General features: G+C 45.9%; 1 protein-coding gene across 1 annotated transcript; it reads right to left on the bottom strand.

Moving 5' to 3' along the window:
* Nucleotides 1-2,712: 2,712 nt before the first annotated feature.
* On the bottom strand, nt 2,713-21,007 carry CNGA2 (cyclic nucleotide gated channel subunit alpha 2). The gene is made up of 7 exons (XM_037059762.1): nt 20,648-21,007; nt 9,642-9,777; nt 9,338-9,430; nt 8,536-8,703; nt 7,286-7,393; nt 6,328-6,434; nt 2,713-5,971 (listed from the first exon to the last, which is right to left on the bottom strand). Exons 2-7 carry the CDS (start codon nt 9,749-9,751, stop codon nt 4,566-4,568), a joined length of 1,992 nt encoding a protein of 663 aa, XP_036915657.1. The 5' UTR covers nt 9,752-9,777; nt 20,648-21,007; the 3' UTR covers nt 2,713-4,565.
* Nucleotides 21,008-24,064: the final 3,057 nt, after the last annotated feature.

The following is a 24,064-nucleotide window of genomic DNA, read 5'->3' as shown; positions in this document are numbered from 1 at the left end:
CCCTCTCTCTCTCTCATACACACACACACACACACACACACACACACACACACACACACAGGTAGTCTTTCTTACTTCATCCTTTTCTCAGTGAACAAACTGTGTTTAGATTAAAAGAGAGCAATTGCTAAATAGATACTTGCAGTCCAGTGTAACAGGAGGTCTTGCATAGAAGGCTATGTTGGGGCTCAAAGGAGGGGTCTGTGAACTGAGTGTCAGAGGAAGAAAAGACAGAAAAGGGGGACCCAGGCAGCATAATCATCATGAGAAGCTCTTGGAAGCTTAAGAGAACATAGGCAAAAAGTCACAAGTGATTGGAACCAAGGATGTCTGAGGAAAAGGAAGCTGGGACATGGTGAGAGCTGAGACTGAAGTGTGAATACCAAGCCGTTCCCCATGTGACCCAGATGACCACCTGCTTTGCCCTGGGGAAAAAAAAAAACAGATTCAAAGTGCAATGTCTTCCCAATTCAAGCAGGCTGGAAATTGGGCACCCTTTGGGGCTGCACTGAGGGTGATCCAGGCTCCAGGGAGAAATGCTGCAGATTTCTTGCAGAAATAAGTGAAACATTTGTCAATACAGTTATCCCTCCGCTTCTTTGTGCAGTGCCATCCTAGGGCTGCAAAACTAACATCTACTCCAAGTTCCAGCATATGGTGAAAACTGAGCTATTTAGTGTACCTTTAGAGATAAGCATCTGGGCAAGCAGTTGGCTGGGTCTCCAAGGACTACACCTCCTTTTGGTTCAGCCTCTGTTGTAGTAAAGAGGTTTAGAGCCTTTTCTTCCAACCCAGCACTCAAAGGGAGACTATATACAGAACACTGTTACATCATGAGTGTTGCATTCCTATTTGCTATCATTCTCAGGAATCAAAGCCTAGGCATGAATAATGTTACAGATCCCTTCAAGTGAGTCTTTGCTTGGTTAAGATTTATTACTGTAAACTAGGGAAGCTGACAAGAAATTACAATAGACTTAAAGAAAGACTACATCTCTGGCTGGTGTGGCTCAGTGGATTGAGTGCTTGCCTGCAAACTAAAAGGTTGCAGGTTCAATTCCTGGTCAGGGCACAGGCCTGGGTTGTGGGCCAGGTCCCCAGTAGGGAGCATGTGGGAGGCAACCACACACTAATGTTACTCTCCCTCTCTTTCTCTTTCCCTTCCTCTCTTTCTAAAAATAAATAAAGAAGATTTTTATAAAAGGCAAGAAAAATGAATTCTAATAAAAGTGAATGGTGACACCAAAAACCATCCAACAAAAATAAAAAAGATAAACAGGCTACATCAAAATTCAAAACTTTGCATCAAAGGACACAAGCATCAGAGTGAAAAGGCAACATAGAATAGGGAAAATTTGCAAATCATATAGCTGACATGGGTTAATATCCAAAATATATAAAGAACTCTTACAACTTAAAAACCACAACATCACAAAGAAAAAACAAACATCACAATTAAAAAATGAGCAGAAAACTAAATAGAGCCCTGGCTGATGTGGCTCAGTTGATTGAGTGCCTAGCCTGTGAACAAATGGATTGCTGGTTCAACTCCCAGTCAGGGCACATGCCGGGGTTGCAGGCCAGGTCCCAATTAGGGGGTGCACAAGAGGCAATCACACATAGATATTTCTCCCTCTCTCTTTCTCCCTCCTTTCTCTTCTCTCTAAAAATACATAAATAAAAAATTTTAAACACTAAATAGAAAGTTTCTAAAGAAGACAAATGGCCTGAACAAGCATATGAAGAGATGCGTAACACCAGTAATCATCAGGGAAATGAATATTGAAACTACAATGAAATACCACCTCATACCCACAAAAAGGCTATTGTTAAAAACAGTAAACAAGTGTCAGTGAGGATGTGATGAAACTAGTAGCCTGTGCACTTGTTGATGTGAATGTAAAATGGAGCAGTTGTTATAGAAAGCAGTATGGTGGTTCCTCCAAAATTTAAAATATTGGGTTGGCCAAAAAAATCTATATTTTTTTCTTTAAAATAAAAGACACATTTTTTGTTTTCACCAATAATTTTGTTGATTTGGATATTTGGATAGCTGACATCAGCTATCTCCTGCAGAGTATAACATTGATTGTTCTCAATTAATGTCCTAATTTGATCACTGTCAACTTCAACTGGTCTACCTGACTGTGGAGCATCATTCAGCAAGAAATCTCCAGCGTGAAACTTCACAAACTACTTTTGACACATTTTCTCAGTCACAACACCTTCTCCATACACTGTACAAATATTTTTCTGTACTTTGGTTGTTTTTACCTTTCTTGAAATAAAAAAAGCACAAGATGCCAAAAATGTGTATTTTCTTCCATCTTCAATATTAAAATGGCTACACAAAAATTCACCAATTTTGGTAAGTTTTCTAAAGGCATGCTGATATTACAGCTATCACAATACAATCTAAAATTGTTTTGAATGAAGTTAAAGACAACTAAGCACTACTAGAGCCATCTTACAGAAAAAAAGAAACAAACTTTTTGGCCAACCCAATAGAATTACTATATATGATGGAGCAATTCCATCTACTTAAAAGAAATGAAAGCATAAACCTAAACATATATTTGTACACGTGTGTGCATAGCAGCATTATTCATAGTAGCCAAAAGATGGGAACAACATAAATGTCCATTGATGGATGAATGGCTAAACAAAATGTGGTTTTAATACAATGGAATATTTATTCAGCTTTAAAAAGGAAAGAAATTCTGACATGTGCCACAACATGAATGAACTTTAAGGACATTATACTAAGTAAAATAATCCAGCCACAAAAAGATAAATAGTGTATGATATCATTTTTTATGAAGCATCTAAAGTAGTCAAACCCATAGAGATGGAAAGTACAACACTGTGTGCCAGGGACTAGGTGGCAGGGGGAAGGAAAGTTATTTAATGGGGACAGAGTTTTAGTTTGGGAAGATTAAAAAAGTTCTGAAAATATGTTTTACAACAATGTGAATTTCCTTTACACTACCAAACTGTGCACTTAAAAATATTCAAAGTGGCAAATTTTGTGTGTATTGTACCACAATTAAGGGGTGGGGAAACTGCATAAAGGCATCTAAGTCTGTATCTAGGTCTTCTTGCCCACTAATTAGCACTTGCACTTTAGGTTCCTAATCATTCAGTGGTACCCACTAAAATATTTGCTCCTCTAGGGGATCCTCCCCAACTTCCCAAACATTGTCAGTATTTCTGTTAAGATATTGCTGCTGGCAAATGAAAACATAAGAGCTTTGGTGTGTTTGATTACTGCCGTGGTGAGTAAACATTCTCCTCCGTCCTAAGGCTGCAGACAGAACTGTGAGGGATACTGTATTGGCCCCGCTCTCAGGGCCCACAGTCTTGGGGGGAAAACAGATCCCTCAAAACCAACCACAGTGTGCTATGAGCCAACAAGCACTGTGAATGTTTAGAGTGCTATTGACTGCATAACATGGGAGCAAGTACAGTCAGGGGCCCTTCTCCAAGAAGGTGTGGTACCTGAGTTGAGCCCTAAGGGACCAGTAGGGTTTAGGCAGGTGGAAAAAGACTGCAGAGTGTATTCTAGATGAGTGAGTCCAGAATAAGGGGGAGAGAGAAGTAGTATGGGGGAGGGGAGGGGAGTTAAGAGAGGAAGGGAAAGAATGTGAATAGCAAAGCTGAGCAATAAGCACAAATGGTTCAAAGGAATTTATTAATTTGTATGTGCCTCTACTGCAGATATTGCCTTGAAGAGTCTCCCACCAGCCTTCAGGGCCTCTTTGGAATATTTTGTACAGAGAGATGATGGCCAGAGCTCCAGGATGCCTCCTCCTGGTGGCATTGCCTGCCAGTTACCTTTCTCCTCATTCTCTGCCCTGGAGTAGACCAGAAGTTCGAAGCATCACCATCTCTCTGGTCCAGAGAAGACTGTAAAAATTCCACTCCTGACTGGCAAATAGACAAATCAACAGAACAGGAGTTGGAGTGCCTGGCAGCAAGAGGCACCCCTAAGTGAGCACCCTCCCTCCTAAACCCTCCACATCCTTTTCCTGCTTTAGGAGACAGACACTTGGTACGTGTGTTAAATGTCTGCAACCAATGTTTAAATTACATACATGTGCATGGAAATGGGGATATTCAGAACATATATTAGAAAAAGCAAGGGTCAGAACAAAGCAGGAAGTGGCTAGGTGCAAAGGTGCCCAGAGATAAGAGAGTGATGCAGCAGAGTGCACACCATTTCATCTGCAAGTGGGCTTCTTCAGAGAAGATTATTGCCTAGGTTCCCAATACCAGGAGAGACCCCTTGAAGACAGTTCAGCCGCTTCTCTCTTCCTTCCTCAGATTGGAACAGGCTAAGGCTCCTGGAAAGCAAACCAACACAGTCTTGACTGTGCAAAAGTTTAGCTGTTAGCTGGACTTAGAGGAGGACTCTTGAGTGATTGAGCCAAAAACCTGGCGACAGAGAGGCTTTAGAGAGAATTCAAGGAGATATGGGGATAATGTATTCAAATGTGAAGACCTACACAGCTCTTCTAGCTCCTAGGGTCAAGGCCAAGGTTGGAGAGGCAGTTAGGCCTAAGCCCTTATGTCTTTTCAGCATCAGCTGGCTCAGGGCTGTTCATCCCATCAGAAAAGTAATCGTCCTCATTGTTCTGCTTCATCTTGGTTTCTAGAACTGTGATGCGCTGCTTGAGCTTCTGCTGGGCCCCTGTGTACTCAGCCAGCAGGCGGCCAAAGCGAGTGTACAAGGTCTCCATGTTGGTCTCCAGCTGTTCTAGCTTCTCCTGCACATTCATCTCCATGCTGGCTGCCACCTCATTCTCATCCAGTAACCCCTCTTTCATAAGGATTTCTCGACCTCTCTCCTCCAAGACCTTCTTTGCATCAGGGTACTCAGTCACGGCTTCCATAAGATCATCCTTGGACAAGCAGAAGAGATCTGAGTAGCCCAGGCTGCGGATATTGGCTGTGCGTCGATTGCCCATTTTGCTACCCTTAATATTAAGGATACTGATCTCTCCAAAGCAACTCCCAGCTGAGAGCAGTGCATACTGAGTGACACCATCATCAGCCACTACTGCCAACTTGCCCTCCTTGATTATGTACATCTCCTTGCCAATATCCCCCTTGCGGCAAATGTAATCCCCAGGGCTGAAGACCTGAGGACGAAGCTTCAATACCAACTCCACCAGCAGGCCAGCCTCACAATCCTGGAAGATGCGCACTTTCTTGAGTGTGGACAGGTGTACATTGATAGCTATCTCAGCCCTCAGCTTGGCTGGCAGATTTTTGAGAACTTCCCGCTCATCCACAGTCTTCTTATTGGTCCAAAGGTAGTCAAACCACTTAATAACCTTAGCTTCCATCTCCTTGCTGACCTTGCGGAACTGCATGTAATGTTTGACTGCATCAATCTTGGCCTGGAACTCAGCTCGGGTGGCATTCATGTTGGAGATCATAGAACCCACATTTCCCACAATGGTGGCAAAGATAAGGACACCAATCAGGAAGTCAAAGATAACAAATAGATACTCCTCATCCTTCACAGGAGGTGGTGTCTCCCCAATGGTAGTGAGGGTCAGTGTAGACCAGTAAAGGCAATAGGTGTACTCCCTAGCCAAGTAGCCATACTGAGGATCAGTGATGTTGGGATAAACCCAGGTGTCAACCCCAAAGCCAATGGACTTGGAAATGGCATAATAGATGCAAGCATTCCAGTGGATGATGATCAAGATGTAGAGAACCAGGTTGCTGATGCGGAAGATGTTGGGGTAACTAGTGCGTGTCTCAGTTCGGTCAAAGAATTCAAACATGCGGGCAAAGTGTAGAAGGCGGTTGAAACGCAGCTCAGGGCTGTGTATGCCCACGGCAAAATAGACCAGGTCCGTGGGGATGATAGAAGCTATATCTAGCTTGAACTGCAAAGTATGGATGTAGTTGTCCCGCAACTTCTTGGGATCTTTGACCAGTAGCCCCTGTTCTAGGAAACCTAGTAGAGAAGTAAGCCAAGAAACATATGACCTCTGCCTTAAGGCCTCTCCCTCCTGATAGGCTAACACTCATCAAGGGACAACTGCTCATCCAATCCTCCTTCCCAAGGGTTCAGTTCCCATAGGAAACTCATGCAGCAAGGCTGACCAGAAGGACCTTAACAGAACACCCCCTGGTCTGTACCTCACTAAGCATGGGAGCACCAAGAGGTTCAAAAAGGAGCACACACTAACCTCAGTCCCAGCCAGGCACTTGAGTCTATCGCTGTGTTGAGATGGCTTCTGGAAATTTTGGACTCAGGCTTTTGGACATATAGGTCATGGTCCTGCCTATTCATCTCAGTTGCTTACTTACCTGTGCGCAATCGAATGAAGAGGTCTGCAATATAGACCACATCTGAGAAGTAGTCCAGCACCAGCCACACTAGGTAGTAGCTTTTCTGTAAGTCACTGAAGCAGGCTCTATAGAAAAACAGGACTAGGCTCTAACCTCAAAGCCATCCAAGGTCCCCTAGAGGACTCAAACTGAGTGCAGAACATGGGATGGGTACCAGGGGAAGTGATGAGTTACAGTCAGCCTAGTGCTCAGTCAAATCCCTGCTTAATGAGTGAGTGGGGTGGGGATATGTGGGGTGGGAAATACTGTCAGGGAAAGCTAATCTGGAGATTGGCTTTGGAATTGAGACTGTGAGAAGAATCTTCAAAGGCTAAAAATTGGGAGAGGAAATTTCCTTTTGAGGAAACACCATGTTGCGATCCAGAAATAGTGAATGCTGGGGATGGGTGTGTCCAGAAGGTGGAATTAGAGAGAAGGCCAGGTCCAGTGGGCCCTGAAGGCCATGCTGAGGGCTTGAAATTCATCCTGCGGGTAATAGGGAGCCATTGACGACTTTATGTGGAGGGAGTGACATAATCAAATTCCAGTTTCTACCAACCACACTAGTTGCAAGTGTGGAGGATAAGCTGGAGGGGGCAAGAGTTCCTGCAGAGAAGTATGAAGCTGTTATAGTTGTGCTAAGGAGAGAGGAAGGCAGCCTCAGCTAGGACAGTATTGGTGGCAATGGAAAAGTAGGAACATATTACAGACGCCATGGAAAAGGACAAAAAGATAGATATGAGGCTTTGGTAGCATATTAAATCAAGGGGATCTTTAACAGGGCAGAAGGAGGTACCATTGGCAAGCAGGGAATCCAGAAAGAGGACTGGCTTGGGGTAAGTTCTGTGTCCACAATTAGAACTAATATGCTCTCAACCTCAGGGCCTGTAGACTCTGGGCTACTTTGACTACCCCTTCCCAGACTCTCTCTACTCACCTGGCCACCAGCAGGCACCAGTTGTAGAGGACAGGCATGGCAATCACAAACAGCCAGCGGTAGTACCAGTCCCCAGCTGGGTCTAAGACAAATAGTTCAAATTTCTTCCTGAGGAGACAGACAAAGGCCAGGCTTGGGGACCAGGCCCCCCATGTGGTAATACCCTCACTCCCAGAGTTCAAGAGTTCCTAAAAAGCAATTCTTAAGGAGCTATGCAGAATGAGGGGTAGGTTGGCTTAGGGCCCTGTTTCTCAGAGAGTCAAAATCTGGTGCTAGGAATCTGAGCAGAGCTCAGATGGGCAAAGGACACCCCTTCTCCTATTTAACCTCCCATAGGCCCATTGGCTTCCATACCTTCTGGAGGCCACCTTGTCCAGAGTGAATGAGAAGGGACAGTGTTATTATTGGGTTGGGCTTCAGAGCCTAAAGAGGGACTTTCAAAGAATGGTAATAAGGTCTCAGGACCTGTTCCTATAATCCTCCTGGTGGCTGGAGTTAGAGAGAGGAACTTTAAGCAAATGAGTGCCACGTGCTTCCTTCCCACACCACCTGCTCCACCCTCAATCCCGGTTTACTGCCTTGTCTCCAGCCCCCAAATCACTTTCCCAGATGGTGTATCCTGCCTTGGCATGAATTCTTATAATGCACTAGTCAGAGGTGAGGAATGTTGGCTTGGCCAGACATCTGCAGTTGCCTTCTCATTCTTCTGAGAACAGACCTTCTAGCTCTACCTTCTCTTCACCCTGTCCTGCTGAATTGTTCCTAGGCCTTCCCTGCCAGTGGGTCTCCAGCATGATCTCTTTAAAGGCCCACCTCTGCACCCATACTGGCACTGGTATGGGCACACTCTCAACAGCAGTCCGTAATAGTGCTCTTCTCTATGTTTGTACTGACTGCTGGAACAGAGGCTTCAATTGAGCCCTCCCCCTTCCTACATGCAGGTGCCCTTGCTATTTGCTTTGTGGGCAGTGAGAGGATACTTGGCAAGGGGCAGCTTAGGTGAGAAAAGCCACTGGGGGCTCTTGTGGCAAGTGGGCCACTGACTGTTGTAAAAACTGTTGGGTGGGACAATGGAAACATTCTAGAATTAAAACCATTGCAGGTCTTCTCTGCCCACCCCTTTCCCTGCCATGGCAGCAGGGTTTGGTGTAGACCCCAGCCTGCCCATGGTGATGACATAAGAAACACCACTGAGCCCTCAAATTGCATGCTTGGGAGCCCTTGTAGTTCCACAGGATGGACAGGTATACTTAGTGCCCTTGCCCTCGTCGTCCTTGTTGCCTTTGCCATCCCCTTGTGTTGTCACCGTCTGGAGTTCAGGACCACGAAAACGCTCAAGGAATGAATCAGGTCTTGGTTCCTCCTCATGGAAATTCTTAATGGCCCAATCTCTAATGACCCTCACCAGGCGGACGATCCTAGAGGTAAGAGAGGGATTATGAGCCAGAGAGAATTGTGTGTTCAGAACCTATGCCCAGGAGCTTGGTGTCTGAAGAGTGAGATGGGAAATGGGTCAGGCCATTATTTCCCAGTGCTAAGAACTGGGATCAAGGCCAGGGCTGAGAGCAGGTAGATGGGGCTTAGTCATGACTCAGAATTCAGCCTGAGGTGAAAGGAAAGACTTCCTGTAAGAGGTGCCATCTCAGTTGATTGTGAAAAACAAATAGGAGGTCTCCTAGGCAAGATGGGGGTTGTCCTAAGAGAGGACAGGCCAGGAGGAAGGTTGTTCCAAGCTTCCTGATTTCCCTTTAAAATGTACAGCTCTGCGCTTCAGGACTCAGGGCCCGGTACATAGGCCCTTCTGCTAGGAAGTATCCCTCCCCTGTGATACTGAGACAAGCAAATCTAAAGGGAAGCCTCCTTTGGCCACTCCAAGCTTATTCAGATAAGCTTCCTCAGGAGAAAACAGTTGAGCAAGGACAGCGCTGACAGTGTTTCCCAGATGTCTTCATGGAAAATCCCAGTGGGACTGACAGAAGAAGAGCCACGGTGTCCACTTTGACAGCCCCCAAAGGTGGGAGGGTGTAGCAGCAGGACCGTGGTGGAACCCACCTGTGGAAACCACTTCTCTCTCGCTGGGGGGTATCCATCTCTGCCAGCCTCTGCAGTTCTGAGGATGTGTCATCTTCAGCCGCAGACTGTGGCCTACAGAGAAAGGAGTTGTTCAAAGGTTCCCTGAGCATACCTTGTTTCCTATCGGCATTGTCTCCTCCTGTGAGGCGCCTAGACACCTCATGGTTCTTTTAGAGGATGTTCTTGAGTCAAAGATTGTTTACTCTGTGACAATGAGGCAGAGCTTGGAGGAAGTAGCAGTCTAAAGACCATCTCTGATATGACTCAGCTTTAGGACACTCACCGACTACTGGTCCCGTGGTCATCGTTGCCGTTGGCCTTGATAGCAGTAGGTGCATGATGGTTGTGGTTATTGGCTACAGAGTTCTTCACACCATTAGATTTTTCTGTCATCTTCTATGTACAACTGGGACCTTCACCTGCCAGGGGGAGGGCAAACAGGAAGGTCACAAAGGACTCTGGCACCCATATAAGTCATAGTTGCAAGAGAGCAGTGAAAAGAGAACCAGGGCCCATCTGGTAAACACCAGCATCTCTGGGTACTACTATGGAAGTTCAGGGCAAGGGGACCCAACATTGTCTAAATGTCAAGGTCCAAGCATCAAGAAGATGATAGTGCTATTCCCACTCTGATAGATAATATAAAAGGAAAATGGTGCTAAGCTGAAAAATGTATTCTTCTTTTACTCCATTGAAATTTTTGGCATATGAACTATCAGAGCTAATATAAAACAAAGAAGAAAACTATTTAAGCTATCTATGGTGCTCTGCCTTCGCAGATGTTTGGCATATGCTTAGACTGCTGAGCACCTCCAGAGCAGTGACTATCCCCAAACTCCTGCTCCACAGGAGGAGACGTATCTCTTTGACTCAAGTGCTCTCTGGTTTTCCTAACTAAAGACCTTCCCAGAGATCATGCTCTTCAGGTAGGAGTCCCATCTCTCACTGACTTTTTCAACCAGGGGCATTGTCTCTGGGGTTCCTTCCTCTCAGCTCAAATCTCATTCACTCTAGCACCCTGAAATAATACCATTCAGGCTGAGGGACAAAGAGGAGCCCCATGGGTGGGGAAGGAAGTGAGAAGTAGCTATAGTCTATTGGAAGAACTCCAATAGGCTTCTTGGGCAGGGGTCCATGTCAGAACTCTCTCCTTTGGGATATGAGAGTCCTGGAAGGGCTGATCAGGAACATGACAAGGACAGCATTATATTCTAGAAAGATCCATGTGGCTCCTACATGGAGACTAGATTATAGGGGAAGTAAGAGTGGAAATGAAGAGCAGAGAGAAGGCTGGAAAGATGGTGCCACTGAAGCCTGACACAGGGCAGAGTGGAAAAATATTTAGGAAGGAGAATGAACAGCACTCAGAGAAGGATTGAGTGTGGAGATCGAGGGAGAGCAACTGAGTGGGATCATGCAGGAAAATAATACAGAGTGAGGATCCAGGGCAGAGTAGAGCAGGCAGTACCCACAAAATAGGCTGAGAAGAAGCAGCTTGAGAGGGAAAAAGCCAGAAGAGAGACAGAAGATTGTGTTCCATAGTGTCTGCCAAGGGGTCAGGTACACTGGAGCAAAAGAGCTCTTCCCTGCTGAGCCTTGTTAGTATGCCCCACCAGATTTGGTCAGAAGTGGTCAGCACACCCACTAGATTTCCTGTGGCCCCTGCTGCTGGCACACTTCCCCCCAGCTTGTTCCAGCTTTTGGAGCTGTCACCATGACAATAGTAGGCATGTTGACCTCTGTGGTGAGTGGTAATAACAAACAGCCTCAGAGATGCTCACCTGGTGCTCTCTGTGGGACTACAGAACTGGGATGCTAATAAGGGCACCTGAGGGAGAGGAACATGCTTGGGCCTTAGAGGCAGCCAACCATGGAGACAGAAATTTCTAAGCAACACAAACAAAGCTGAAACCACTCATACTGATCAGGGTTTCAGGGCTAGCCTTCTGGAAGCCTAAAGATTAAGAGGGGCTATACCACATTGAATGAAGGGTAAAGTTAGAAAAAAGACAGTGAAATACAAGTCCGTTGCAGGGATGGAGGGTATGCTGGTATGTGGAGGCTGAGTCTGGGCTAGAGAGTGAACTGTGATTACAAGGAAAAGACAAAGGAGGCCAAGGACAGCCTGGGGAGGCTGAGAACACCAGGCAGAGGACTTGGGAGTACATCTTTCTCTGATAGAGAGACTGTGCAGGCCTTGCCTGCCAGCACTTGGATGCTTTCCCTCCGTACAGACTATCCCCAATAGCAGTGACCCTGAACCCACAAGAGGGTAGCTTAGGCACTATAACACAAGTTATGCCTTCTCTAAGGTTCTGACACCAAGAGAGATTCTTCTCTCATGATTCCTGATCCTTCCTTGCAAGGAACAAGCCCTTCCCTGAGTCTGGCTGCCCAGAGGTGGCTGATTTGCCATACACATACCCCTATATCAGAACTGCTCCTTTAGATCACTTGCCAGGGAACAGGCCAGTGGTTCTCATACTCTCTTCAAGAAACCTCACCTAGCACTGGCTAGTGTGGCTCAGTGGCTTGAGCACCGAACTTCAAAGCAAAGGGTTGTTGGTCCGATTCCTGATCAGGGCATATGCCTGGGTTGTAAGCCAGGTCCCCAGTGTGAGGTGTGCAAGGGGCAGCCACACATTGATGTTTCTCTCCATCTCTTTCTCCATCCCTTCCCCTCTCTCTAAAAATAAATAAATAAATAAAATCTTTTAAAAAAAAAAGAAGCCTCATCTAGTCTTAAGGCTTCAGTTGCCATCATGTTGCAGACAAGGCATTTCTCCTTATTTGCCCACCCATATCTCCAGCTGCTTCTCTTTTGAGGCAGCTCAAATGCATCATAGATTAAAAACCGAACTTGACACCATCAAATACAAATTGGCTTTTCCTCTAATTTACCCACGTCATAGAAGGGCCTGCCCTCTACCCAGTCACCTAAACCAAAACCTCTATGTCAACCATACTTCTTGTTTTCTTCAATTATAACATCCAAGCAGTCTCTGAACTTAGTCAATTGCCTCCCCAAAGTGTCAAAGATCTGTCCAAGTACTGCCATCTGTACCCAAGGCCTTGTTCTGGTCTCAAGCATTCACTATTTTTCCAGGCCTGCTACAGTAGACTCTGACTGGCCCTGCACTCACTGGAGTCTGGACCACAGGGGAGACAGGTACCATCGGGGTTTGCTAGAAGTTAAAGCTCTCACAGAGGGATGAGCTATCCTCCCATAGCATAAGAGCAGAATGGAAGGTGAGGAAGAGTTCTGAGGAGCTACAAAGGTGACACATGGCTTGAAGAACTGATCAAATGGAGAAGCCTGAGGAGAACAGGACTCATGGGAGAGTCTAAGGAAGGGAGGAATCCACACGGCCAATACCTTGCCCCCATGTCAGGAAAAGCAGGGCTACCTATACAGCCTGCATCTTCTTTTCCCTGAGATGAAAGCTGGAGGGGTTCTTCCTCCATCAACAGGTCCCTCACTTGTTACCTTATCCAGAGCAGCCTCAGAAGTGGTGGGAAAAGAAGGCATAATTTTTAGGATTTCAGAATAAGTAGTAGGAGGTGAGGAACAAGAGATAGAGAATGTATCTAACTCTTCCTACAATATTAACTGAGAGAGAGAGATAAGGTAGGAACTGAAGTGTATGGGATTGCAACAGTTTCTCTGTATTGCTATCATTTTTATCCTTTTGCAGAAATAGAATAATAAAGTGAGTGCAAAGGTTTTAAGGAGGGACTCAATAGATACTGAAAATATCTGTGCTTGTGACCAACTCCAGTTAAAGCTGGAGTTCACAAAAGATAGATGCAATGGGTGGGTCCAGATACACGAGTTGGTGAGAAGATACTTGTCAACCACACAGCAGGAGGGTCCACTGATGAACAGACTGTGAGGAAAAAAGGTGATAGACAAACAGTCTAGAAGGGGGTGGGCTACAGTGAGAGACAGTTGAAGAGGTTCACTCATACAAAACCTCAGCATTCTCAGTGAGATGAGTGAGGCATCAGGCAGAAATAGATGCAGACTTTAGAGGAGGCCAGAAGGTTTGCAATAGCTGCTGTGGGGATCAACAGGGGAAACCAAACAATTGTGAGGGCAGTACTGGGATGGGTGAGGAAGACATCAGACCATGTATCTGACAAAAAGAAATAAGCCAGGCAGTGAAAGACAAATACCATATGATCTCACCTTCAACAGGAATCTAAACAACAAAACAAACAAGCAAGCAAAATATGACCAATGACACTCAAATACGGAACAGGCTGACAGGGTCCAGAGGGGAGAGGGGAGAGAATCATAGGGGAAAAGGGGATGGACTCACATGAACAAGTATAAGGGACACATGGACAATAACTAAGGTGGGGGGCGGAAATGGGAGGGAGGTGGGGAGCACTGGGGGGGGGCAGGGCTGGAAATATAAGACAGAAAACTGTACCTGAACAAGAATTAAATAAAAATAAAAATTAAAAAAGAAAGAAAGAACAAAATAAAAATAAAAATAAGAAAACAGATAAGTAGAGGTCCTAAATGGAAAGTGAGATCCTCAAGAAGGGAGATTTTTAAACCAAGCGTCAGGCACAATGATTCTATAAAAAGCCCAACATCAATCATGGTATACTTCTGGGTCTCTTTTCTCCTCATCCACAAATTAAACAACCAGCCAAAGACTTTTATAGAAAATCTAGCCTGGCCTGAGAATTGTCTTGGATCCTGGTTGAAAGTATTTTGAGGACAATTCCTTTACAAACGTTAAGGCCAGGACAAAAGGGACAAGAAGTTAGTAGAAGAAAGAGCTACTCACTCCCAGTTTGTGGCTCTTTCAAATGTTTGCTGCTGCCTGGCTTTCTTTCTTTTTTTTTCCCCAGTAATATAGTCCGTATTTTTTTCCAAAGGCACCTGTTGTGCACCAGATCAGTGCTACATACTTAAGTTAAACAGATTCATCTGGCAGTCTCTGACCTCAGTGCTGCTCCCAGTATAAAAGAAAACAGCCAGGAATACAATTCAGTCTTAGGGTCACTTGTTTGTCCACCTCTATTCTGTTTCTCAGTAGCATTTGACACAGCTACTGAGAAATCAGAATAGTATAAAAATCAGCCAGGAACACAATTCAGTCTCAGGGTGACTTGTTTGTCCACCTCTATTCTGTTTCTCAGTAGCATTTGACACAGCTACCCACACACTCTTTTTCTTGAAACAATAGGTTCCCTCTCCTGGTTTTCCTCTTGTCTCACCAGTCACTTCTTCATAGTGAACTCTGAGGAAACTCGCTCCTCTTTCATAACTCTAAAATTCGGAGTGTCCTGAACTGAGTCTTTGGATGGAATCCTCATTTTTTATGTCTTCATCATTTCCTCATTCAGTCTTGTGGCTTCAAACACATCTATATGCTGATGACTTGGATATTTGTAACACCAGCCCAGTCCCTCCCTTGAACTCCAGTTTGTTTCCCTGACATTACCACTAAGATGTTGAATAGGCAGCATCTCAGGGTGAATATGCCCAAAATTGAGCTCTTGATCTTCTCCTCTAAACCCCATCTCTCATACTCACCTGCGTCTTAACAAGGCATTGTCTTTCTCCCAAATATTGTCAAAAACCTCAAATTCATCCCTGACTTCTCCCTTTCTTTTATATCCCCACACTCTACATATGAAAATTATGTGAAATCCACCCTCAAAACATACCCTGCTTCCAATCACTTTTCACTATCTCCACTATTAACACCTTAGTCCAAAATATCACCTTTTCTCATTGCCTGGTACATGGTGGATACTCAATAAGTAAGTTTTGTGTGAATAGTCAGTGAATAATATCTGCACTTTTCTCAGTCCATTACTTCCTGTTTCTACTTCCATTAGTCACCTTAGGCCTCCACTACATGAATTAGTTTATTTTAAAGGAATATACAACATTTCTGCATCTGGGCAAGATAGAATAACAGGAACCAGTTATTCCCTCCAGAATGAAATAGCCAAACTTAGGCAAATATATGAAACAGCAATTTTCAAGACACTAGACCTTAGACAACAATGATCAGTGATCCCCAAGAGGCAGGAAACAAATGAAGTGATTCCTACAATTGTTCCAGATTATAGTCTCATGAGACTTTTTAAACCATGGCACAGAGAGGGGAAACTCAGGTGGAATGTGACAGATTCCCTAGGTTGAGAAGACAGAGAAGAGAATCCAAGGAGACCAAGGCAGCTAGAGTTTGCAAAACTATACTGGATAAGAGGGAGCTGCAGAGAAAGAGAACTCTGGAGAGCTGCAGATAGTCCCTCCAAAGTATTTAGTCAAGTGTTTGTCGGTGCACACTATGAGGAAGCTGTCCATGGCTGGGGAAAGAACCATTTCCCCAAATTAGACCTTATAATCCTCTTCCCTAACACAAGGCTTGAAATAGTGTCTGATGCTGATAACTAGACTGGAAAATCTAATGATTCACAGGGTATTGGGTAGTGTACCCAGAAATGTCTTGCTTCTATAATAGGGACGAATCTCAAATTTTATTTTATTTTATTTTCAAACATGTTTTTAGAAATAAAAAAGCATCCAGCATACATCAAGGGAAAATTCAGTGTGTGGCATTCACTCAAAAACTACCAGGCATACACACAGTTTCTCCATAATGAAGAGGAAACAATCCATCAATCAAAACAAACCCAGAACTGACACAAATATAAAATTACAAGGCAGAGCCCTGACTGGTGTAGCTCAGTGGACTGAGCACCTGACCGAAAAGCAAAGGGTTGCCAGTTTGATTCCCAGTCAAGGCACGTACCTGGGATGCAGGCCAAGCCCCCAGTAGGGAGCCCTCAAGGGGAAACCACACATCGACATTTCTCTCCCTCTCTTTCTCCCTCCCTTACCTTCTCTCTAAAAATAAATAAATAAAATCTTTATAAAAATTACCAGGCAGAAATATTTAAAAACTTAATGTAACTGCATTCTGTATATTCAAAAGTTAAGTATGGTTATGAAATATATGAAAAGATCCAAATCAGTCTTCTAAAGATGAAAGCTACATATTTTGAGATGAATAAATACATTAGATGGGATTAATTTCAGATTAGATATTGCAGAAGACAAGATTAGTAAACTTTAACACAACATAATAAAACAACCCAAAATAAAGCACAGAGAGAAATGCAAATCAGCATAAGAAGGGAAAATATTAGCAAATTGTGACACAACTTGAAGTGGCTTAATATAGGTGTAGTTGAAGTTCTCAAAGGAGGGGGGAAAAGATACTTGAAGAAATAATGGCCAATTTTTTTTCAGTTTCATAAAACTATAAATCCACAGATATGAGAAGCTTAATGACACCCAAACACAAGAAACATGAAGAAAACTACACCAAGGTACATTATAATCAAACTGCACAATTCATTGATAACAGGAAAATCTTAAAAGCAGTCAGAGAAATAAAATATATTATGTACAGTCATAAAAGTAAGGATGGCATCAATGTCCAGTAATAAAGGTGAGGATGACAGCAGCACCTTTCTGCTGAGCTTCGGGCTTTTCTTACATATTCCAGCTGGGCATTACACTCTGGCTTCCCTTGGACAGGTACGACTCACCCTGTCCCCAATCACACTGAATTTATCACCACCATTGGCCCTTAGACAGACATGTGTGGCAGACTGAGGCTTCAAGCCTTTAGCTTCTGGCCTTCAGGATGACCTGGCACTCAGAGTTCTTCCTGAAGATTATTTCCGTGTTCATTCTGCCTGTGCAGTTTCCTGCCACCTTTCCAAGGTCCTGGGGCAAGTTCTCAGCCCATACAATTCCACCTTTCTTGCCAGCACCCTCTTTCACTAGAGTGTGCACTGCCTGAGGGCAAGTCTCAGTGTCTGCATTATGTACTGCATCCCCACATATCACTAGGACTGGCTCCTGAAAGCACTCCATACACATTGACAGAGAGAAGAAAGAAGAAAAGGAGGGAAGGAGGGAGAGAAGGGAAAAAAAGGGGAAAGAAAAGAACACATGAAGGTTAGACTTTGGTGCAGTTCTGAGGAATCAGGTGCAGCTGATAGTAGGAGAGACTAGCTCCAGTGGGTCTCCCCAGAAGGAATATAAACCCCTCCAGGTGGCCAGGTGGCCCAGCTTCTTTTATACCCCAGGCCATCCTGTCCTCAGATTCATGCTCCTATCAGCCAAAGTTTTCCCACTGTGATTGGGAAGGGAATTCTTCCATAACTAACAGCTTAAAGAGCCAGGCTCCAAGTCTCATCCAGAAAGTAGTTCCCCAGATTTTCAATTCTGGCCATTGTAGTGGGAAAAGTCCTGGGCAGCAGGTAGAGAATGTGGTGCCAAGCATAGGGTCATGCACATCATGGCTGGGAGGGCATAGGGTAGGCTGGAAGGAAATCAGGGAGGTGGGCGGGCAGACAGACAGCAAGCAGCAAGGAGAGCCAAGAAGAGAGAGGTAAGTTTCTATTTACTGAGTAGCTACTAAAAGCTAAGCTCTTTACTCAAATTAACTCATTTAATCCTCACAAAAAAACTGACAAGGCGAATGCTATTGTTATCCTCATTTTGGAGATTCACATGCAAGCAATCTGGCTTCAAAAGCACACTGGGCCACAGGAAATGTCTGGAAGGTGAGCAGAGCCAGGGACCTGGACACTAGCAAAAAGAGTTAGGTCAGAACTGCACCAGGCTCAGCAGGCTCTTGGGGCTGACTTTTCAGTATGGAGCTGAAGCTGCAATTACCCCCTTGTGCTCCAGGCCTAGGGAGACAGTTGCAGGGAGCCCAGCCATACAAAAGAGAGTTGCAGGAGCTGGGGGTGTGCAGCCCCAAGCTGGAGATGAAGAGAGTGTTTGGCACTCACTAGGCAGACAGTTTGTCCTTGATGCTGATTCACCTTTGGCTATAGTCAGTTACCCTGAGCTCAGGCTCCAACCTAGCACCTTCATAAAACAGATGCTTGGGAACTATTTGCTGAGTAAATGAAATCAACAGTAGGACACACAGAATGAAGAGTTTTGCCCAAGAGGCCTGGCAGGCCAGCATGGTTGGTCACTACTTTGACAAAGGGCTAGAGCTTCTAATGAGGACACCATTACATCAGAAATTTGCCATTGCTGGGCTACTTATTCCAATAAAGTCTTCATTTTTTTACAAAGATAAGGCTGGAGCATCTGACATCAGCCATGTTCAGCTGATACTACAGGGGAGTCTCCTCCCAGGGGAATGGGCTGGATCCAAGCCTCTGCTGTCCTCACTGAGAAACTCCTCCTGTGCTCCACATCTCCAGGTGCCCGGAGGCCATCTCTATCTCCTGGGAGCAGTCATTGTGCCCCTAGACTCACCATGTCACAAACTGACATGACTTTTTTCACACAAGCCCCAGCTTTTATCTTCCCAATGCTTTATCTTGAGAAAAACACCTCTCCCCACAAGTACTCAATCAAGAAATCTAGGAGTCATCTTTAATACCCCTACCCAAGCCCCAAATCCTGTTGGCTCTTCTGTTGAAACTCCTCTCCAGTACCCTCATCTCTGTTCAACCTGACTGCTGCTGCTCTAGGCCTGGCCTCAACCCTTGTCATAGTCTTCTGCCTCATTGTCTGTTAACTTTCAGATTCCCAGCCCTTCCTCTTCTCTACCTTTCATATCACCAGGGTGAGTTCAGTAAGTCCACACCTGGATCTGTCTGTCACTCCTACTTCTAATACCAGTGGACAGATGCCCTCACCCTAGAAATAAACTTTCTCAAGGCAGGGACTTGTTTATTTTCTTTAGTGAATAATTCCTAGAGCCTAGGCCAGTGACAAGCAGTGCATATTTAGAGGTGAATGAATGAATGCATTCCCTAAACTTGCTCTGTATTTTCCCAAATCCACACCTTGTTTGTAGTCCACTTCCCCCCACTTTATTGTGTCATAGACTTATCATGCTCTGACAATTATTTACTTTCTAATTGTCTGTCCCTACAAGATGGTCATGTCCATGTGAGCAGGGACCAGGTGGGACCTATTCCCTGCTACATCCCAAGACTAAGGATAGTGTCAGATACCTGTTGAATAGATAGAGGTGTCATTTATATAATACATTCTAGGCTCTGCTCTTGGGCATTCAAATCACTTCTAGATCTCATTAGAGTCATATTTGCAATCTCATCTTTCATGCAGCCATCTCATGTTGGAGCCTGGTGAAGTATGGCCAGAACTTCTCCTAGAGGTTTTGAGGCTACCATGAACCTGAGGGCATATCAGGTACATATTGTCTCAGCACAGTTGTGGTTCAACTTGAGGTACATGCTCTCAGTCCAAACACTAAGTGTCTCCTCCTCTGGAGAAAGCAGCTACCACCCTGGAGCCTCCATTTGACAAATGGTGTTGAAGACTTTGCCCATACTCTTCCAACAGCAGGGCCTAGACACTGGCAGAAGATCTAGAAAACAGGCTACCCCAGAAATAACTGCCTCCTATGGCTGCAGTGTGACATGGATGAAGTTGACAATTGCTGGTCTCGGCTCAAGTGGAGATGAAGGGCAAACTCAGCTGCAGAGCCAAGACGGGGAGCTGGTTTCTGCTTCAGTCTTTCTTCCTGGTTCTAGAATCGTCCCTCAACCAGTAGCTGCAAAGGCTTCCCTGTAGATGCTTGGCCCAAATAGTAGAGGAGCAGGTCCCAAAGCCTAGGCTCTCAAGGTTCTCCTGAGGAGGCCAGGATGCAGCTCAAAGGGGTGAAAAGGAAGGCCACAATCCCAGCAGGCTTTCTAGAAGTACATATAACTCGACACCCCTATCTCTATTACTCTTCGTACACAGAGAGCCACGGAACTCCAAGTAGCACACTTACATGCTCTGAGGCTGGGATGCCCTGATATGCCTTGGGTAGGCAGACAATGGAGGTGGGTACACGTGGTGAAGCCCACAGGCTCTTTCCTCTCTCCCACCAAATCCTGCCTGGCCCGGTAACCCCTTGGTCCCTCTGTTCCAAGTGTTCACCAGACACCTTCCCCAATGCCCTCCTATGAAAAAACAAAGCCTCAGCTGCTTTGGGACACGCCTAGCATAATGCTCAGTGCCTTCATACTCCTAGAGCCCCAGGATTTCATTTGGCTATTTTGACAAAAAACAAATGTTCTCCACATGTTACTTTTCCCTCAGACCAGACACACGAAGGCTCATGTTAAACCTGGCTCTAGGACCTGCACATTTTTTTATGAGCTCCAGCCCCAACCCTGTAGAAGCCATTGGTCTGTGGCCACAGGAAGATGTCAGCCCTTGATCAATGGTTGTCTCAGCCCAATGTCAGCCCCTTTCCTCACCAGTCAGATGACTTCAGAGGCAGGATCAGCACCCGTTGTTCTGTCTGTGAAGCCTCCAACCAGAGATGAACCCCTGGGGACTCATTAGCATCTGAAGCCAGCAGAGACCACCTGGCACTCCTGTCTCTGGGTTAGTAGGTTCTTTGAACCCCAATGCAGCTGGCAGCCTCCCAGTTAGAAAGCTTCCCCATCTTTCCCAATGCCAGCAGAGGAGGCTGGTGGTGATCCAGAACTGCTGAAGCAAGCCAAAGACCTTGGTCGAGGATGGGACCTGTCCACTGGAGAAGCTGTCCTGCCTGCTATCTGGATGGCTGACCCTCTCACTGTGGGTCTTGCACACCCTAGGCTGCCAGCATATGAGGACTGGATGCTGAGCTGCCCAGCTGTGGAAGCTGCTTGTTTGCCCAGATCCAGAAGGCAGCCCCTCCCAAGCTCCCCAAGGAGCCCTCCCTTATATGGAACATGTATCACTCAGGGCTTTGTATCTGGGGACTCAAAGCCACCAGCTCACTGCCCTCATGTCCCTGCCTTCCAGCCCTGGTCACATCCTGGCCAGCCTACCTGGCCAAGGGCAAGCCAGTGAGAAACCTGGGAGGGAGAAGAGGTACCTGGAGGGCTGGGGGGTCCATTTCTTCTCTTCCAGGGCTCCCTGGACTTGGCCTCCAAGAAAGGTGGGGTTCAGGAAAGGAAAGTAGGCAAGCACCCTTAGATGGCTAGTCATTGGCTCCTTTTGAAGGAGCTCGGATGTTAGGCTGCTCCCAGGTACAACACAGCCCTCCTTCATATACCCTCATCTTCCGTACCTACATGGCCACCTTCTTCTGCCTACCTCTCTCCAGCTTCAAGAAGCCAACTGGAGACAGAACACCTGGAATATTGAGTTTCAGCATCTGCTGGGGCTAACAGGGGTCTGTGGTCTTACCAGCAGAGTAGCATGACCAGAGGCTTACAGCCTTTCCCACCTGCACACACAACTTAGGGGACTGTCCCCTCTCTCAGAACACTGTGTGAGGCAGCTTTTCTGAGGCCTTGTGCACAAATTCCAGGGCACATACAGGTTCACATATCTGCATGTGAGAGTAAGAATTTACAAGGATGCACACCCAGCCAACCATGGGAGTTAGGTCTGTGGTGGCTTGACATTGGAGGCAAGGGGCTTTGTTAGCTACACCTGTAATGTTTGCATTTTTTTTCAGGAGGATATCATGAAGTAGAATTTTGTATGATCCAATATTTTTTAATTGAAATGTGCTGGCACATAGTACATGCAACAGAGAAAGTAGTGGTCAGAATTGACTGACATTTCTGCAGGAGGCTTTTCCACAGAGGTCATGCCCTAAATGCCAGACTTCTATGACCAAGGCAAAACCAGCCCTTCCTTCAGGAGGCAATCAGGTAAGAATGGCTCTCTGGAGGCCCTGGTCAGAGGCCTTCTGGCCAGCAATTTACTTCTGTTGGGTGCCATGGATGTGGAAAGCAAGGAAAGCTAGCCCCTGCCTTCAAGCAGCTCCTGACCCAGTGCGGAGGGGGACTGAAAGTATACCCCTTTTATACCAAGCCTGGGCAACCTATGGGAAATTTCACAGAAGATCAATAAACAACATGACGCAGAACCCTCTCCATATCCTCAACTGTAAAGGAGTACTGCCCTTCTTTCTACTTGTTGATGGGGAAGCTCCAGGTTTATTGGGAAAGGGCTAGCTTCATGCTGGAGAGCTTGGGCAAGGCCAAGGCAGCTTGACAGGGAAATAACATTAATGATGCAGACATTCCAGACAGATAATACTCAAAGAGTCAGGCAGGAGGTGCCAGCCTCCACAATATAGCCCCTCACAGAACCCTGCAGAGGGATCTACTGCCTATCTCCCAGGCAGCGATGGAGGCCAGCATGAGGCAGCTCTGGCTCTGATTTTCCTCTAGAGGACCCTGGAGATGGAGTAGACAGTCAGCGCTAGGAACAGCCAGTTACACCTCAAGGTGGATGGAAGGATAGCTCCCCCAGCCCACGAGGCATTTCTCCAAGGGGCTGCCACACTGTTTGCATCTCAGGTAAATTGCTCCCAAGGGTAAATCTTTGTTTCACAACTTATTTCCAACCAGACTTTTCCTGCAAACATGTTCGTGTCTGGTCACACAAATGCACACCCACATCCTAAAGGCAGGCCTTGCCTCACCCCACAATAGCCATCTCTTCCCCTTAGCTTTCCTGTGTATTCCAGCTGGAGCAGAAGAAAGGGGGAGCTTGAGGAGAACCACTCAAGGGCAGGCCTTCTGGCATCTTTAGCTTTAACCAACTCCACTCTGCTTGGCTTACTTTCCATGTCATCAAGGGCAGTTGGGATTTGAGGCTGGTGGCAGGAAGCTATGCATGCTGCCTTTCACTAAACCTGAACAATGGGCTGCTCCCCTTAATTAGTTCCCACACCTTGGATCTGTCCTGAGGCTGTGAGGAGCAGAGGTGTGGTTGGCAAGGAAGAACCCCAGTTTTGCCCCTAGCTCTCTGGTGATTCCAGGGGCTCCAGGGCCCATTTAGAAGAGGCAAGGAGGCTGCAGGTTCATGTCAGTCCTCTTGGTTCTTGGAAGTATTGCAAGCCACAGAGAATAAAGAGTGGAGGAATCCCCTTATAGCATGGGGCTATGGAGGACCAGAGAGAGGTGGGGAAGGAGTAGAGCAGGCTCAAAGACTCAAGTCTCTCTCCTCTGCCTCCCTTCACCCTCCTGCCCTCACTCTTTCTCCCTCCCCTGTTTCTCTCTGTCAAAATCACACACATGCAATCATGCTTATTTTATTTCTCCTGACTAACACATTCTCTCTTCTTTATTATGGAGAACTCATAACAAATTTGGGAAGTTAGGGATGGTCTGGTTAGCCACTAAAGCCAATGAGAATTTTCGGAGTCTCTGCTCCCAAGAAACATCTATTTATCTCTTTGTCCCAGGGCAAGGGACAACCACTCTTCTGAAGGAGTTCTGCAACCTGGCACTTCTGCCCTGTGGTTGGGCCCCAAGCAGTGACACTCTTCGCCTGAGTCCCAGTGCCCTATACAGCAATCCACCCTGTCTGAGGTAAGCTTCACAGAGCTTTGGACATGAGTGAATGAAGTTCAAAGCCCCTCCATGTGGCCTCCCATCCATCCTCCAGAGATGAGTAGGGGCCTCATCCTCAGTAAGTCTGTAGTAGGTACTCAGGAGAACATATTCTACACCGAGCCTTGTCCTAATCTTGCTGGACAGTCCCGGGGCCATGTTACCCCTCTCTGGAACTCAATTTTGGGCAAATGAAGTTTTCTGGTCCCTTCAAGGAGATTTCCACTGATTGAGTCTCTGCAATACCTGGCCTGGAAAAGCTACTGCAGAAACACTTACCCACAGGCACTTGTTGGCCTGAGCCCAACAGGAAGAGCCTGCAAGCTTTGC

Source organism: Sturnira hondurensis, unplaced genomic scaffold, assembly GCF_014824575.4.
Source record: "Sturnira hondurensis isolate 20B ecotype Veracruz unplaced genomic scaffold, ASM1482457v3 Scaffold0011291, whole genome shotgun sequence".
NCBI classification, from domain to species: domain Eukaryota; kingdom Metazoa; phylum Chordata; class Mammalia; order Chiroptera; family Phyllostomidae; genus Sturnira; species Sturnira hondurensis.
This window is presented reverse-complemented; position numbering and strand designations above follow the sequence as displayed.

What these genes read in the sequence shown, in the direction of transcription:
- CNGA2 (XM_037059762.1), bottom strand. Translation starts at nt 9,751, where the DNA reads ATGACAGAAAAATCTAATGGTGTGAAGAACTCTGTAGCCAATAACCAC. An exon ending in GACCACGGGACCAGTAGTCG is followed by an intron (nt 9,431 to 9,641) that starts GTGAGTGTCCTA and finishes CTTTCTCTGTAG; the next exon opens with GCCACAGTCTGCGGCTGAAG. An exon ending in GACGAGGGCAAGGGCACTAA is followed by an intron (nt 7,394 to 8,535) that starts GTATACCTGTCC and finishes CTGTCTCCTCAG; the next exon opens with GAAGAAATTTGAACTATTTG.